Raw genomic sequence first — 19171 nt, forward strand, 5'->3', positions numbered from 1 at the left:
ATGAGAAAGTACGGTAGCGAAAATCAGCACAACAAAACAGGACTTCAGCACAACAAAACAGGACTTTTACTAAAACGTACTCTTTCAATTTCAGTTCATACTCACATTGCGGAAAGGTGCACGCAATGCAATGAAAGTCACAAGCAAACTTTGGTGTCAATGGATCCAGTCTTTGAATTATCAATGAACACTCACTTATTTTTCTGGTCAAAAGCCAAAGGCTACTTGTCCATCGCAACAAGCCTCTCTGTTTGAATCCGCGTGTTCATTTTTAGCCGGATGCCGGCCAAATTGACCGGCTACTTCCGTATTTTGGCCGGCTACTTTTCAGCAATGTTTCGCTCTCTAGCCCCGAAATTCTGGTTTTGATAATAATATTTTGATATTTGTTGTCTTGCAAGCCGGAGATAACATTTCAGAAGTGCCTATGTGGCTATATGTAATCTAACAATTTACGCGGTGAACTTGTTGCTATCTAGTATCAGCCTGTAGTACCGCGATCTGCGAACGTGTACTGTACCGGGAATCGCTCTCGAGGTCATCCTTGCTTTCCCGACTACAGCCCGAATTATTCCGACGTGAACTCACATCGGGTGCAGCTTACCATTGGACTGACGTTACGCCCACCAATAGCCGGTCATTTCCGAATATAGCCGACGTTTGTTTCTCTCAAACGCGAAAGAGAAGAAAGTATCAAACGCAGAAGAGAAAGTCGACGCTTCAGAGCTTTTGTTTTCTGCGTAAGAGTAGGGCCTTGTCTGATGGGTAGGTTTTTGATCAAATGTAAAGCGACCAAAAGTTACTGAGTCTCATTTGTCATACTTTTGAAACGCCACGTCAATCCATCCATAGTCGATCATAGATCTACATCGCGTTTTGTGGAGGGGCCGTGGTTAAGCGGAAGGGAAAGTCTACGCGGGAGTCTACGCTTGAAAACTTTGATTTTCTGCGTAAGAGTAGGACTTTGTCTGTTGGTTGCCGGAGGTTTTAGATCAAATCTAAGTAAACAAACAATTACTTGGTCTCATTTTCCGTACTTTTGAAACGCTACGTCGATCACAGTGTCAACTTTCAGGTCGACCACAGTCCCTCTATCCACCGGTCTGGAAACGCCTATTGTAAAAGGTGTCAATCACCTGGATCGCACAGCCAAACCGCGATACGAGGGGCAGTCACGTGATAATGCGTAGCTTGGGTTTGTCCTGCATGCCACAGTCCCCGATTGTGTGTACGCTTTTCTCGAATTTTCGCTGTTTTTGGCTCTATTAAGTGTTCTCTGCGTCTATCTACGACACGAAGACAGAAATTATCATATCCTGAAACCGGTGTTTGTTTTTCGTGATCCTTCTCCCATCGTAAATGATGATAGTGTGCGATAATTTCTGGGGTTGATCGCTGCGAGTGTGTTGACGCATGGATGTCTATTTTTTACATCCATGGTTGAGGTAGCACAAGCAACGGCTGGAATCACACCGGAAAATTTGTCGTCGCTTTCTCTTGCAATGCTAATATTCAGTGCCTCCAAATATGATCTAATTATGTTTTCTGTGTAATATTCTGTGAAATCATGTCTGTTAACTGAGCAGAATAGGAAAGACAACTGCAGAAATGCATGGATAGAGGGACTGTGGGTCGACCGATATTGCATTATGTGTAAGCTTACTGTGTCACAATCGACTAGTCGACTGCAGGTTGTGTTGTACACATACGGTGTCGTACAGGTTGACGTTGGGTGTCGTCAATTTGGAATTTTATCAAACATGAACACTGGAATTTAGCTCTCTTTTTCAATTATATTCAACATCACCAAAAATCAATGGTAAGCTCGCGAATTCGTTTTATTGTGAAATTAATACCGTGAATTAAATCACTGAAAATTGTGCCGTCCGCCGACCGGCCTCGTTAACTGCCTCTACTATATCTCCTTTCTTATAATATGTACGAGTGGCCATACTCTTTACAGACGGATCCGGCTATAGGAGATGTATCGTCACAGGATACGCGAAGCTCTTGGAGTCCTTACTCACTCGTTACGTTGTTTACAAGTGCAAGAAAAATCTCGTGGAAAGAACGTTCCATGCTGTTCTGATGACATTTGCATATATGATCAATGCGCGTTACTGAAGTGAAGCGCCCGAAAATAGGAAACTTGAATGAAAGTGAACGAAGAAGGATATTTTGTTTCACCATATTTCTAAAACTTAGTTTAGAGCCTAAATTAAAGAATAAACTAGATTACTTGCAATGAAAATAGGACAGTTCACTTTTTCCTGTCAACATAGTTCCATGTGCAAGCATATGTGTGTGCCCGTGGTACTGAGTGAGTCGTTACAGCCCTGAAGTTCCTATTATATCACCAGCTCGATAAGATAATCGCAACAATGGAAAATTAACACCTTGGGGATTAAAAGTCTTCTGTTTGTCACCCGAGTTGGCAGGCAGCAACTCGGGTTTCAGCTACCTTCAAAGTTAATGGAGCCTTCCCTAATGAATACTTAGAAAAGTTGCAGAGTTTTTGAGAAAATGCAAAAAATAGAGAGACTATATTAACTCTCTCTGTGAAATATTAACTTTATTTAGCTGCCAACAGGTTGGTAATATATGGTACAAATGTAATAAAGAAGGGTATGCTCACCTGAACACAGAACCTGGCGATGTGCGTTACAAAAAGGTCATTGGGGACAATACTATTACCCTCTAAAACGTCCGCGATAGGTAAACTATTTTTTTTTTATTTTTGCAATGTAACTCACTGCCGACAGAACGTAAAATATAGAATGAAAAAAGAGAGAAAAAGTTAAGACGTAACCCCTGACCTGCCAGGTTTGTTCACGTTCAGTGCAATTTGTAACGCACATAGTCAGGATTAGCGACAGATTTTTCTCAGTGATATAGCTAATATCCTCAACATTTCTGTCATTTTCATAACTTGATGTTTGTTACTATGCCATTCCAAATTCCATACGTCATTATCACATTATCAGTAAATACCAATCGTCCAGAAATGATTTGCTCACCCTTGTGTATATATAGCATTACGTGAAACGACACTGCGCAGGTCGCGCGAACGTTATGTACACGTATTGTGCATTGGCCCGCCACGGCGTTTAGCATCGAAAGAAAGCGGTCGATGTGGCCGCTTGTGACGTTCATGTAGCCAGGGTCCCTTAATCTGGTGATGTAGCTAAGTCGGCATTTCAATCTGAACGGCATTCTGTTAAAAACTTTTCTTACACAGTTATCTCTAAACATCAAAGTCCGTATTTTTATGTAAGCTTAGTTTATTGAGATTATCAATTCAGAACGACTAGTCGGGTCGGAAGGTAGGGTTCCCATGCACCCCATGGATGTATTTTTAACCTACATGTTTGTAATCCTTAGGGTCTATATTTAATGAATTTTGATGTTCCCAAAATCAAATAGTGTCCCATGGGTTCATTTTGCGCCATCTTTGCCGCCATCTTGGCCGCCATCTTGGATTTCAACAATGGGGTAGGATCACGTATTAATCGCTCGACGGAAACAGAAACAATAAAATACTATAAACGTTACACTTTTACAAACCCAAGATCACGATCTTTTCATTGATAAATAACTTAATAGGGATAATTAATATTCGAAAGTCGATTAGACTTTATGTCGGCCATTGACCGTAAATTGTAAAATTTGCTAAATTTCACACCCAATAATTAAGTTCCCGTTCCTCCAAACAATTTTTCATGAGGTATTTATATATTTTTTGAAAGAACTCAGTGCAATAAACAAGAAAAACAAATTAAAAGTATGTGTCTTGAGATTTAGTGGGTGCATGATCTTGTTTTCTTATTACGCGGTATGCTATATATCCGTGTGTAACATAAGGGGTAGGGGTAATGTTTCCCTTTTGTTTCGAATCATGAACGATGAAACCATAAAAATGCTATATTTTTTGAAAGTGCTGCATCAGACCTTTCTAAAAATATATAGATTTACGGGAAAAAGTTGCATATTTGAAAGTTACAAAGCTTAAACCTTTCAGTTTGTGTCGATTTTAAGGGATTTTTAAAAACAAAATTATAATATGGGGTAGGGGTAATGTTTCCCTTTCTGCCTCGAACATCAATTATGAAACCATATAAATGTTATACTGTTTGAAAGCTCTGAAAAGGGCCTTTTTAAACATGTATAGTTTTATTGGGAAAAATTGCATATTTTAAAGTTACAAAGCTTAAGCCTTTCAGTTTGTGTCAATTTTAATTGATTTTTTCTTTTGACACAATTATAATATAAGGGTCAGGGGTAATGTTTCCCGTTCTGCCTTGAACCATGAATTATAAAACCATATGAATGTTTTACTGTTTGAAATCTCTGAAAAGGGCCTTGCCAAACATGTATAGTTTTATTGGTAAAAGTTGCACATTTCAAAGTTACAAAGCTTAAGCCTTTCAGTTTGTGTCAATTTTAAGTGATTTTTTTGAACAATATGCACAAAACAGTTAGTCCGTTGGCCAGTTATCGAAATCATCCCCTCTAAGGCATTTTACCCACTATGATTTTCTGTTAGCTAGTATTCTCAGCTGTCATAATCTGCTTATTTTCCTTTAACTGATGGCGTGTAAGAGTGTAACGACTTGTTTGTTTGTGAAGGGCTGTCACGCCCTCAGTAGTACAATAGAAATGGGTTAGGGGTAACATATTTACCGCTAGTCGGAAGCAAAACAAAAAGTTCCATAAACAATAAATTCTTAGAAAGCCCAGATAATTTCCTTACCTTTTGTATGCAACTAAAAGGGGATAAATCGATATTCAAACATCGATTAGATTTTATATCGGACATGAAATGTAAATTGTAAAATTTGCTTAATTTCAAACCCAATAATTAAGTTCATGTTCCTCCAAACAATTTTTACAAGGTATTTATACATTATTTCAAAGAACTTAATGCAATAGATAAGTAAAAAAAAAAACATTAAAAGTGTGTATCTTCAGATTTATAGGGTGCGTCGATTGTTTTCCTAATTTATGGTATGCCGTACATCCCTCTATAATATACATCTTAAGAGGTAGGGGTATGGGTAATGTTTTCTCATAATGTCATATCTCTATAACACTAACGCAGTTGTTTTTCCAACAAGATATGGCTTGATGGGGTAAACTCAAAATTATGCAATGACAATGTCTAAACTCAAAAGTTTGTGTTACTTTACTGACATTTACTTGTTAAAAGGAATTGAATTGAATTGAATTGAATTTATTTTGGCAATTAAAATAAAATATATAAAATGTACATTTGACAGTACTGCCGAGGATAACACAAGAAAGCAATTGATGCTTATTTCCATTGTGGTCCTCGATGTTAAAAATACAAAATGACGGATTTGATTTGACAAGACGGCAATTGTTCTGCTTGATGTATTGGAATACATTGGGAAAATGTCATGACAATTATGTTTTATAAAGTGTAGATAGCATGGTCATTGAAGATATTATGCATATGATTAAGTTTAAGTTGGTTTACTCTCTGTTCAACAGGCAACATACCTACTTGACGGAATTCGCCCGGCCCAATGTGAGCTCTAGGCGGGACATTCAACAGAAACCTGATAACTTTATTTTGAGCCACTTGTAGCCGTGATTTAGATCGTTTTGTAAGCCCAGAGTACCATGCAGAACAAGCATAATCGAAGTGACATTGATTCAGCGCTGAGACAAGGAGGAACATATAAAATACTCTATAGGGCATTAAATGGCACTAAAAAGTTAAAATGGTGGTAATAAAAGACGTTTTACTCATTTCAGTAACTCAAATTAGGGAAAGAAAGTTAAAAGCTATAATATGTCACAAATATATATTTGAAACCCACAAACACTAATTGGATGCCATAGTCGTCATGCTAAGTTGATATGACAGCAGCAACAATCAATCCCTTTTCTTTAACTGTATCGCGAGAGATATATAAGCAATAAAGCACCACTTGGAAAGGATACCACACGGTTTCGACCGGTAAACAACATATACGCACGAACTTCACTCGTGTGTATAAGGAGTGAAATGGTCAAAACCGAGCTCGAGTGGTGTACCCAACTTATAGGGGTTTTTTATCGCTATATTATATCAGTATATTGAAACTTGTGATGAAAATAAAAACAATGTGAAAGAAACCCACTTTGGAGATAGGAATGGCCAACTTTACAGTATATCGTAAATATATGCACAGTCACGTGACCGTCTGGGCAAATCAGAGCTCACTGTTAATAGTGGTACTTTTAATACCACACGGGAACACGAGAGAATTTTTTATCGCTCAAACCAATCATCACTAATCCACAATATAGCTTCTCCATACTAAGATAAGATGGATCGACAACACTTTACCTTCCTTACCAGAAAACAAGAGATCATAACCAATTTTTCGAAATTATTTTACAACGTAGAACACTATATACTCCCAATGAGGATTTCATTTTCGACCAGGTACTAAAATTCAATAGCAAAATAATTCTGGGACTAAACCCGAAAAGCCAAATGTCACAGAACGCATTCAAATTACGCAACTAAATAGTAAACAGAAGGCGAACAAACACTCTCTACACCAAGCAATAAGAAGGCGAGACATATCTCAGAAAATGACTAAAAAGGCTTATATTCCCATTTACACATCAATGTTTAAAATGCCTTGTGAGTGAATCTTTCATTAGTTTCTTATAATGGATGACATTTAACCAATGTTAGACCCTGACGTCTTTGAAGCAAAGACCATAAAATAGGACGCTTTAGGTCAATGCTTGAAGATACCATTCCCACCAGCATGATCGAATCAAAGAGACTAGATTGATCTAACTTTCGAGTTAGATCAGCCACCAGCAGCTGAGAAAAAAGAAGTCAACATAATCATCAGAGTCAAGCGAGCTAGACAACGGCTTCAACCATTGTACTCCACAGAGAGGACATTCTTACACAATTCACAAAAAGCGTTCAAAAGCGTTGTTAAAGGCATTGTTCGCGATCCCAGTGACGGGCATGGCTGGTTGCGTGGCAAATGCAAAATGTTAGTTATGCTGAATCAAGGTGTAATCAAGTAATAGCTTATTTATAGATTGGGAAAATCCTAATCCTGATAGTAATGATGGAATATAAACTTTCATGTGAAAAGTTGAGAAATTTGCCACTTCTTTGATTTGTATGTTTTACTTTCTATGTTGTACAGTCCTGCCTGTACTATACATGAACAGTTCATACATTGGGCAAGTATTCTGCGCTGTTATTTCATAGTTAGGTCCCCGCAGTCCGAGATAAGTATTTCTATAGTGTCAACCATTCTCTTCGATTGCTGTAATCTACTCCAATAAATTCCCATTTAACTCATTTATATGATTACAGGGAATGTACATACGGAATGTTGGCGCCGTCTAAAGTCGAATAATTATCAGAAAAGTAAATAATAAACCTTTTGAAAATACACATAACCCGAAATTGGCCATTTCGTATGGTGAATTACCGATGAATGTTGACTAAACTGTATCCAACTGAGCTGAAGGAGGAACATGTCAGGAAATGGTAGGAAATAAGTAAACGGCGACGTCATGACCGATCGCTATTAAAATCAGAAAATAAAGGAAGTTCACAACATTACGTACGGGTCGATACTTCCTTGAATCTCGTGTACCACGATACCTGTAATAGCGAAAACGGTCGGCTGCTCGGTTGCTTGGTGGGTGACATCGACAACTCATCACGAGTTATGTTTATTTTCGTAGCAACTGGTATGTCAAAACCTTACCAGCTTTCCGAACACGACATGTCACTTCCACGAGTAAAAACAACCGTTTTCGTGGCCAGCATATACATCCAAACAACTGTTTGGTTCCGTCAAGTTCGACTGTAGATTTGAAAGTTTTTAAATACGTGGATCTCTTCGACTGACTATAATTAAATTGATCAAGGAGGCTACCATCATGATTTGAAGGTTGTTTTTGATGTCATTCTCGGTGCAAACTACAGACTCTGCCTACAGTTTTGTTTTAAAAAGTTTACGCGCTTTTCGCAATCATACGTCGTACTACCAGTATAGTCCTCTTGCTAAGTCACGTCTGAAAATAGTTCACTTTCGTGATGTCATTGCACCATAAATTCTAGCAAAAGAGTTTATGACATTTACACACAGTTTTTATCCTTTGGCCGCTGATATAACTCTAAGCATTCTTATGATTTGTTTACATCGTAATTGTTCTCGTATGCCGTGCACAGCAAATGTTTGACCAGTTTACACCTCTGCGCGTCACCGAATGATTGACAATTGTTTCAATCATGGAACAACTGCCTTTTGAGGGCCATTCCCTTTGTTCAGAAGCGATTTCTCCCCAAGTCGTCGTAGTTTTAAAAAACTTTGTGAAACTTTGCGGATACCTGTATGGCCTAGGTGTTTGCTAATAATTTTTGTTTGAGAATCGTTTAGGCTGATTTTAAGGGAGCGGTCTACCTAGCTATTGCCAGTTGTCACTCAAGCGTCATTATGAATTTTCAATGAGTTTGGGGCCTTTTATACCCCACACACTGGTTTAAATAGCACTACCGAAACACAATGGCAAAACATGATCACACACGAAATTGTGTTAAAAACTCGGAAAAAGAAAGCGTAATAGAAGTAAAAAAGCAACAATAAATGCACAAAATGACAAACAAAATATTTCAAACACAATATTACAACATACCAAACATAAACGAAACACAGTGACCAAAAAAAAAATGGATTTACTAAGAATCTTTCTTCACACAAATCAAACAATTATAGAAATGAACGCTCTTTGCGAAGGCTTGAAATTAATTCCAACGTCAAAAAGTCCAAAAAGAATCAATCTCCTAGAAGACAAAAATGAATTCATACTGAGAATGAGACTCCGACAAATAATAAATCGAAAAAACTCAGAAAAATAAATTCAAACACAAGTCCACAGGGACTCCACAAACAACACACGAAGCACAAGACACAAAATTTGCTGGAAGCTACGGTTTACTCTTGTTAGGATTCTCTTCCTCAACGCATAGCAAACCATAAGTCTATTACAGAGAGTTATGTGACATACTACATATTCTGCATGCTCCTAAATCCCAAGATACACACTTTCAACATTGTTTTTCTTCTTTATTGCATTATTTTTTTTTAAACAATATATAAATACCTTGTAAAATTGTTTGGAGGAACATGAACTTAATTATTGGGTTTGAAATTAAGCAAATTTTACAATTTACATTTCATGGACGATATAAAACCTAATCGATGTTTGAATATTGATTTATTCACATTAAGTTGTATACCAATGGTAAGGGGATTACCTGGACTTTCTATGAATGTATTGTTCATAGTACTTTGTTGTTTTTGTGTCTGACTAGGCGTAAATATGTTACCCCTAACCCGTTCCTATTTATTACTGAGGGCGTGACAGCCCCTTACAAAATAAGTCGTTACACTCTTAAACACCATCAGTTAAATGGAAAATAAGCAGATTATGACAGCTGAGAATACTAGCTAACAGAAAATCATAGTGGGTAAAATGCCTTAGAGGGGATGATTTCTATACCTGGCCAACGGACTAACTGTTTTGTGCATATTGTTCAAAAAAATCACTTAAAATTGACACAAACTGAAAGGCTTAAGCTTTGTAACTTTAAAATATGCAATTTTTCCCAATAAAACTATACATGTTTAAAAAGGCCTATTTCAGAGCTTTCAAACAGTATAACATTTATATGGTTTTATAATTCATGGTTCAAGGCAGAACGGGAAACATTACCCCTACCCCTTATATTATAATTTTGTTTTAAAAAATCACTTAAAATTGACACAAACTGAAAGGCATAAGCTTTGTAACTTTAAAATGTGCGATTTTTCCCAATAAAACTATACATGTTTGGAAAGGCCCTTTTCAGAGCTTTCAAACAGTATAACATTTATATGGTTTCATAATTCATGGTTCGAGGCAGAAAGGGAAACATTACCCCTACCCCATATGTTGTAATTTCGTTCTTAAAAAATCACTTAAAATCGACACAAACTGAAAGGTTTAAGCTTTGTAACTTTTAAATATGCAATTTTTCCCCATAAATCTATATATTTTTAGAAAGGTCTGATGCAGCACTTTCAAAAAATGTAACATTTTTATGGTTTCACATCATTCATGATTCGAAACAGAAAGGGAAACATTACCCCTACCCCTTATGTTACACACGGATATATAGCATACCGCGTAATAAGAAAACAAGCTCATGCACCCACTAAATCTCAAGACACATACTTTTACTTTGTTTTTCTTGTTCTTCCAAAAATATATAAATACCTTATGAAAAATTGTTTGGAGGAACGGGAACTTAATTATTGGGTGTGAAAATTAGCAAATTTTACGATTTACGGTCAATGGCCGACATAAAGTCTAATCGATGTTCGAATATTAATTTATCCCTATTAAGTTATATATCAATGAAAAGGTCGTGATCTTGGCTTTCTAAAAATGTGACGTTTATAGTATTTTATTGTTTCTGTTTCCGTCGAGCGATAAATACGTGACCCCTACCCATTGTTGAAATCAAGATGGCGGCCAAGATGGCGGCAAAGATGGCGCAAAATGAACCCCATGGGACACTATTTGATTTTGGGAACATCAAAATTCATTAATATAGACCCTAAGGATTACAAAATGTAGGTTAAAAAACATCCACGGGGTGCATGGGAACCCTACCTTCCGACTAGACTAGACAGAGTGCCCGCGGAGAACCATGATTATCGACACTCAGAAAATAAATTTTAGTCGGAGTTCGACTGTCAATGAATTAGTCAGCAAACACTACCCGGACCCTAGTTCGTATTTTCCAATCAGCAAACAAGGGAAAGAATGATTACCGTACAATTTACGTTGCAGTTTATATTGAGGTTTATTTCACTACAGCTAATACTTCTACTACAAATGATAATAATTAAAAGAAGCACTAGTGTACAATGATTCAACTGATAGTATTGTTACTAGAAAATAATTTCCAGATGCAAAATCTAAAGTTCATCCACCATAATAAAGTTCCAGGTAATTATAAAATGGCTGTTGTCTAGGGTTCATTCACTTAGCTAATGTTCATATGGTTGTACAATGGCTGCTCCTTGAGTTGTAGCTCAATGTCCGTCCTGTTGCTATGACGATGACAGTCTTTCCAATAGGAAACTACTTTACACACAGAGTTCTTCCAGACGATCCTCCCTGGGGGATTTTGGTATTCCAACCCTGGTAGAAATAATCGAGTTGATGATTGACACGAACACTCCAAGGCTGTCCTTGGCTCTTCACTCAGGCCACACAATATGAACACACACAGTCTATTAGTAATTCAATAACTTGATCGCCTCTGTAAGCACAGTCATATAAAAAGAACAACCACATTGTCTTTGGAAATTATCTTGACAGTAAAACGGATAATTATTCCTAAATGTACATCCACACCAAAGTACTGTCTTCAAGTAGTGAAAATCAGTAAAGCAGTGCAATGCACTGTGGATGAAGACACTATCAATTAATTCCACACATGTGTCATCACACTCAACAACACGCAGTAGACCTAATCACAGGACTTACAATCGTAACCGGGGTTAAATAAACATAACTTTTGTAAACTTACTGGTAATTTTGGACCCAAAGGCATTACAATTTATATGGTGTGACAATTCGGCTTTTTCCAGTCCGGCTAATTCTTATTGTAATGAAGACGTCCACATGACCAGATGACTAGGATGTATTACTTTTCATCAGATGGATGATAATCAGCATATGTTTATAGCGGATATGGCGTGACCACATACATAGCGATCAATTTAATACATCATCTTCGTATAATTCTTAATTCTTAACAAACGCACTACACATACGTCTCAGTGCATTGTACATACCATAAAGGACAAAAAATAGACAAAGTTATCAAATAGTAAAACAACTCAGAATTGACTTAAAATTTGAAATGATGAATTAAAAATTAGAAAATGAGTAGAAAAATAGTGTCCAGTAAAACCGACTCCAATAGAATAAAATATACAATTGAGTAGTCCCTGTAAAAACATAAATGGACCTATGAATAGTACTTAGTAAAAAGATGTGTCTTTAAACCACGTTTAAAACAGTCAATAGTTTGAGCAGTACGAATTTCAAGCGGCAAAGAATTCCATAAATCAGGTGCACACACAGAAAAGGCTCTTTGACCGTAGGCTTTATTAAACTTCCCTCGTGGTGGCACTTATCGTACGGAGTTCGATGATCGCAGGTCTCTGGATGGGACATACATTTCGGTCAGTTCTTTCAAGTAAAGTGGTGCGATTCCATGAAAAACTTTAAAGGTAAGTAGCAAAACTTTAAATATAATGCGAGCCTCTATTGGAAGCCAATGCAGATCAGTTAAACTGGAGTGATGTGACAAAATCTACGTTGTTCAAATGAGAGCAAAACAAATATTTATTTTGATGTCGACGTCGTTGAAAATAAGTGTCCGAAATACATTGTAGCTCTAAAATAAACCAGTAGGCTTCTTGGATAAAATAGTGTAACACTTGAATATCGTATCCTATTTTGTCATTTTAATTAGCAACGACTTCCTATTTGATAAGGATGGTATATATGAAATTTTATCAAAAATGTTGAATGCTGTATAAATGCCACTTTATTTAATCTATAAATTTGCAAGAGTTTCAGATAAAACTGGACTATATTAGAGTAAATATAGTAGAGCTCGAGGGTTTTGATCCCCAGAGTATTAAGAAAAAATCACCTTCGCATAACTACACCTAAAGTTTCACGGATATCAACTGTTTCTGTTTGATATTATTCAGAGCAAATATACCCCTCTTGTGTATCATGGAACATAATATTAATATTGTGTACACTGGATACTGACACGTAATTTTTTACGTCAAAAAAGTCACATCATTGGCTCATAATAATGTCATAGTGCAGCTACTTTGAAATACGATGCTATAAAGGTGTGCATTTAAATTTCAATAAATCTGTATACATTTTTCCTATAAATGTCCAAATATCATTTGCAAAACCAGTTAATAACTTTGCGTTTCAGTGCTCGTAGTAAAATGACAAGAAAACGATATCGATTTTCGTGAAGTTAGACATAACATATGCACAGATATATGGAATAAGCGACCAGAAACTAACCAAAATAACAACATCGTGGTAGAGCCGCGGCTCTCCGAATATTCCATTTGAAATGATTATTGCATGAAAATCTTTTACAGGTTTATAATAACAAGATTATTAATGGTAAGCATGGACATTTAGTAACGGATATAATACCTTCTGGAAAAATACTATATTTAATGTAACTTTAGCAATAATTAGGTGCCCAAACCCAAGCTTGGGCACCTATTGGTTTCGTTGGAATTTTTCTTTCTCCTTCTTGTGTCAATTATTTGCCAGCCTGGAACTTGAATAACGCCTATGCTAAACATTTCAAACTTGGTACAATGATGGGGGCCAATGAAAATGGTGCACCGGACCCTTGAATTTTTATTGGTCACGTGACCTGGTGGCCATATTGGATTTTCAAAAACCTAAAAACTGCTTCTCCTGATGATCTAGGGGTCTGGTCAATTTGAATTTTTTTACATAGCAAGCATGACCTAAGGTCTTGAGATTTTGCAAATAAAATCGCATGCGGTCACGTGACTTTGGCCGCCATATTGGATTTTCAAAAATACCCTTTTGATCTTTAAAAATCTTCTTCTCCAGAACCAAAACACTGTTTTAGCTGAAATTTTACTCATGTCATCCTTAAAGTGATCTCTTCCAAGTTTGCGAAAAACATTTCGATCGGTCACGTGATTTGGCCGCCATATTGGATTTTGCGAAAATCGCAGTTTCATCTTCAAAAATCTTCTTCTCCAGAATCAAAACACTGATTAGGCTGAAATTTTACACATGTCTTCCTTAGAGTGATCTCTTTCAAGTTTGCAAACGACATTTGGATCGGTCACGTGATTTGGCCGCCATCTTGGATTTTACGAAAATCGCAATTTAATCATTAAAAATCTTCTTCTCCAGAACCAACACACCGATTGAACTGAAATTTTACTCATATCATCCTTAGAGTTATCTCTTTCAAGTTTGCGAAAGACATTTGGATCGGTCACGTGACTTGTCCGCCATATTGGATTTTCGAAAAATACCAATTTAATCTTCAAAAATCTACTTTTCCAAAACTAAACCACCGATTGAGTCGAAATTTTACTCATGTCATCCTTGAAGTGATCTCTTTCATGCTTGCAAAAGACATTTTGATCTGTCAAGCGGTTTTGCCGCCATATTGGATTTTGCGTAAAACTTACGTTTACTAGTAAAACCAACAGTAACTATGAAATCATGTTCAATTTCCTTCTTAACAAGAAGCAAAAGACTCTACCAATCTCAATTTTGCACATATTATGATCAATGGAAGAACTTTAAAACAATGTTAACCGCTTGGGCACCGCCAACGCTGCTTGCAGCTTTAATTTTAATTTGGTAATTACGCTTGATAAATTTTATATCAGCAAACATTGCCTCATGAGAGTTTCAATGAAGCCATGATTGTGTGTAATACTCGTGAACTTATCTGATCAGATCAAAATATCAAAAGGCGGTTCTTGTCATATGACATTATCTTCTTCGTTGTAACTAATCTACTTGACCTCAGAGTATGCCAACTCTCTGGATGCCGAGATGTCCATGAACTCCTGAAAATAACGATTGACATTCGATCGGTGAAATTCGATTATAAAAACCTCAAAATCTAAGCCATTTTCAAATTTGTTTTCAAGCGATACATTACAGTCAAGTCGAGTTGCAACTTTTACACACCTTTACGTTATCAGTCAAGGCATGCAGAGATTTGACCAATTTTGAAAACGCAGGCCGATCAGATGGGTCTTTCTTCCAACAATCTATCATCTCTTCATATCTGTAAGGAGAGCTATCACGTTACTTATATTCCAGTGCGCACATTAAATCGAAAATGATTCTCTCTCTCTCTCTCCTCTCTCTCTCTCTCTCTCTCTCTCTCTCTCTCTCTCTCTCTCTCTCTCTCTCTCTCCATTGAAAATATTCCAAATCATAGTTATAGCTTTCAAGATATTCAACAATCACACCTTACCCAAGAATAAAGACAATAATACACTGCTCTAATTATTAGCAGAGCAAGTGAAAAAGACTTGTCCCGATAATTTGCACTTCTTACTCTTAATATCACTAGCTGAGTTTTGTTGGATTTTAGTGAAAAAAATATTCATCGTTGCCTAAGCTCATTGTTATCTATGCTGTGGATTATAATTTACGAAATTCAATCAAGGTCTCTCATTTCTAAAGGTTGTATATTCTTACGCGATCTGTCCACATGAAGCAGGCTTCGGAAGACGATATCCATTTTTCAGTTTTCCTTGTATTTTATCAACTGTCATTAATCCATAAGGTGTATCCCCTGCGAAATAAACAACACATGACATCAAATTTCGTTTACACCTTTGAGGTCGATGGTTTCCCTTGTCAGATCTCCAAGCATCTTTGTTTTGTTACTGCCTCTTCCTTTTGTGCTTCATGAAGATATCTGTATGGGGTGGCTGTGAATATTTTTCATTATAAACAAGTGCGGCTCCCTTTTACCAAATGTACCAAAATAACTCTGTGCAACCAGTATTAATAAAAAAGTTAGGGACTTGCTTGAAAGTGCTCATTATTTACCTATTATAAGCTTTGTAGCTAAACACAGGCCTGTAGCTGCAATGCGTGAGATAAGACGTTCCTCCTTGACGTGTGGGCAATTTGTCAGTACTGCACGAATTACTGTTGTTGCAAGCTACAGTCTAAGTCGCATATATGTCTTTCAAACTTTTTTCACAACTTTGCAGTCGCCATTAAGTTATATTTTCGTTTATCCGTGAGAAATTTCAAAAAACTGCAATTTAACATTGCGGACAACTTTTCGCATAGAAGTGAGAAAACATTATTGCTTTAAAGCAAACAGTTCCATTTCATCAGCAGTATTACGATTTATCAACGACTGCGTCGTCTGGATACCATAATACACCTAATAATTTGTGTGCACACCTACTTTTTGTCCAACAAACAGCGCTAAAGTGCAGTTTTGACGTATGCAATAATACTTGTTTTATTGTAATTTCAATGGGGTGGATTCGAGGCTGTGCTGGATATAGTGGGAACGAGGCTACCCTAGAGTATTCATTGTTAGCTTTGACCCTCGAGCGTTCCCTCACCCCCCCCCCCAACCAAATCTTAAACGAGCGTACGAATTTTTTCCTTCTTCCATTACACTACCTGCTTATACATCTACCTTGCTCTGTAATTCGTCCGACCCGAGTGGCGGACTTTGGCTTGCAGCCTGTCAACTTGATTAAAGTAGTTGACCTTGATCCCCCAACACTGTGTGTCTGTCTCTTATTATTGTTATTATTACTTTGTTATTGTTGTTGTTTAGTGCTAGAGTAGCCAACAGTTAAGGATAGTGGTAACAATGATTCACATATATCAAAATCACAACAAACATTTTCTAGCGACGGTCTTTTCCATGATTGTTTATGCATTTATATGACACATTAAGAAAAGTAATGTAATGAGTAAATTTGAAGAAAAATGGAGCGAATCACCGATTGAAGCCATTTGCCACAAGACAACGCCGAACGACCACACGTCAGACTTTTCTGTGAATGTCATAAGGAATGATTCCATCGCCATCCATCTCTCGGGACACGAGCTCTAAAAAAGAGGTTCAATGTGTGATTAATTGTTGCGCTGGTCGAATGCTTAGGGATATTTTGACGGTAATGCAACTGTTTGCACATTAAAGGAGTCACATAGCCAATATTGTTTATGGTCGTTGCTATGTATTCCGATGTACATAATCCTATAACCATAGACTGCAGAAAATAGGAAAAATGCTCACTGTAAATATACCATGTAAGAAGATACGTAGACTAAATGCAGAAATCGTAGTTACCATTGTGTTTAAAGTGATGAATAAGGGAAAAAAAATTATTAATGATAATACTATTTGAACCTTTTTAATAGAGCCAAATATCTTCATTAGTAGGTATAACATGTAACAACATTACCTTTCCTTTTTCGTAAAAAGATTTGTCATCGATGACTCCGCTAGCGTATCCGAAGTTGGAAATCTTACAGCGTAGAGAACTGTCAACCAGAACATGCTTAGGTGATAGATACCTGTGAACAATCTAATATCAAACACGATTTAACATTTCCCAATAAGACACTTTCAGCGAAATTACGAAGACTAATTAATTAAATTTATTTTCAATAGTAAACATCTTTTATATAATATTCGCAGAGCTTATTCAAGAGGTACTCGCCATGATTTTGGGACCTTAACGAAATAATAATCCTCAATACAGAGATTGAGTTAGACGTACTTATGTTAAATCAGTGCGCGTTTCGTCTAGTCACATGATAACCAGACGTCGCGTTCATGTAACACAAAAGTTCGGAACGGCAATCAATGCCTTTTGTTGTAGTCATACTTACGTGTGTTATTACATGGATGGGGGGGGGGGCTGATTTTAAAAATATAACCTTAACAATATGATTACGTAAATATCTTTAATATAATATTCGCAGGGTTTGTACCAGTATTCGCTATGATTTCGCTACCTGAACGAAATACTAAGCCTCATTTGACTTTATCTGACGCATCGTTAAGATTTCTTTACCCCCATAACTGTATAAAAATCTGCAGATTTAATTCGAAGGTAGAAAAAGGTTTGAGAATAGACGAACAGTTATGAAACATGATTGTCTTAAAATGCTAACACTTGTTTGGAAAAAGACTAAAGGAAAATCTTCGGGGTCGTACAACTACATCAAATAATTCATGCGTCAGGTCGGATACGCGAACGAGGTTTAAGAGAAATTTCGCGCTAAAAATGAAAAATCGGAAAAGATTAAGAGGACTACCTTTAAGTCAGCTAAGTGTTCCATTCCCCTCGTAATATCCAATGCAAACGACAAGAGTTCCCTTTCTGTCAATCTTTGGTCAAGTGTGCTTGATGATCGTATATCTTGTAAACATGCATCGAGACTGCCTTGGAAGAAGTACTCCATAATAATATAGGTAGGGCTTGGTACCATGGAATAAATAACATGTAATTCTCAAATATCAGCTACAGCCTTAGATAACATTTTCACAAAAAGCTATATAAAAAAATATCATATTCCCAGCTAGGATAACTCTTCCCAACACAGATTTATATGTGATGGGTATTGTCTATTTGGTCGAAATCGGCCATACCCATCACTTCTACTAAAGTTCATGAGTTTACTTTTCTTGTTTACGCACACATTTATATCGATTGGAAATCTTGGAAATGGCTGTAACACCAGGTTGACAACCCCATGTGTTGGCAGTGACTTAAGATTGCTCATTGTACGTCAGTAACGATTCCGAAAATAAAAGCAAGATAAATGTTTGCTTTCACAATTTTCCCTTCAAATACAAACACTAATGTTCATAAACTATGGAAAAGTAACGACATTCGATACACAGTTAGCATGTACTGACCAATGTATTCCACAATGCTTTCCGTATAGTATGAAGTTACAAGCACAAGTTACAAGTTATTAGTTACTAGCTCCGCTTCTGGCTCCATGAAGGTAGAAGAGAACTTCTTTACCTCCATGGACTGACGTACGCGTGACCGAAAAACAACAAAACCACGGAGGTTACTACTAGTATTTACTCAAAGCAATTTTCTGTCACGGTATCAACCGATGCAAGATGGTCAGCTATTAGCCCTACGGCCGGTATGAGTCAAGAGTGATCGGCTATGACTATGCCGTAGCCGTATTAATAGCCCTGCCGCACAGAGCGGGCTAGCGTGCTCGAAGACGCCAGATTAGCCACTGAGCAGTCTGCAAGGATCCTATGAAATTTGCATAAAATCTCATGTTATAGAGCCTCGTTTTCGTTACGAAGACCACCACTGCAGTGCAGGATAAAATACTTGGAAAGGTCAGTTTTTAAATATCGACGTACAGCAAAATGTACAACAGCTAGAACGATAATTTTTGCTTTCATTTGTAGCATAATACTAATGATCTCTTTTCCGAGGGTAAATTCACTATAGTTGAGTAGATTCCATTGAAATCGCTA

The 19171-nt window shown here is 36.9% G+C and overlaps 1 protein-coding gene across 1 annotated transcript; it reads right to left on the bottom strand.

Annotated features, from left to right (window-relative positions):
• Positions 1-14502: 14502 nt before the first annotated feature.
• LOC139125495 (tyrosine-protein kinase receptor Tie-1-like) lies at positions 14503-18133 on the bottom strand. Its single transcript, XM_070691559.1, has 6 exons — positions 17977-18133; positions 17118-17240; positions 16653-16761; positions 15373-15469; positions 14854-14953; positions 14503-14729 (listed from the first exon to the last, which is right to left on the bottom strand). Exons 1-6 carry the CDS (start codon positions 18121-18123, stop codon positions 14676-14678), a joined length of 630 nt encoding a protein of 209 aa, XP_070547660.1. The 5' UTR covers positions 18124-18133; the 3' UTR covers positions 14503-14675.
• Positions 18134-19171: the final 1038 nt, after the last annotated feature.

Source organism: Ptychodera flava (genome assembly GCF_041260155.1).
Source record: "Ptychodera flava strain L36383 chromosome 3 unlocalized genomic scaffold, AS_Pfla_20210202 Scaffold_25__1_contigs__length_14229661_pilon, whole genome shotgun sequence".
Taxonomy (NCBI): Eukaryota; Metazoa; Hemichordata; class Enteropneusta; family Ptychoderidae; genus Ptychodera; species Ptychodera flava.

What these genes read in the sequence shown, in the direction of transcription:
- LOC139125495 (XM_070691559.1), bottom strand. Translation starts at nt 18,123, where the DNA reads ATGGAGTACTTCTTCCAAGGCAGTCTCGATGCATGTTTACAAGATATA. An exon ending in GTGGCAAATGGCTTCAATCG is followed by an intron (nt 15,470 to 16,652) that starts GTGATTCGCTCC and finishes TTTATTTCGCAG; the next exon opens with GGGATACACCTTATGGATTA. An exon ending in GCTTCATGTGGACAGATCGC is followed by an intron (nt 14,954 to 15,372) that starts GTAAGAATATAC and finishes CTCTCCTTACAG; the next exon opens with ATATGAAGAGATGATAGATT.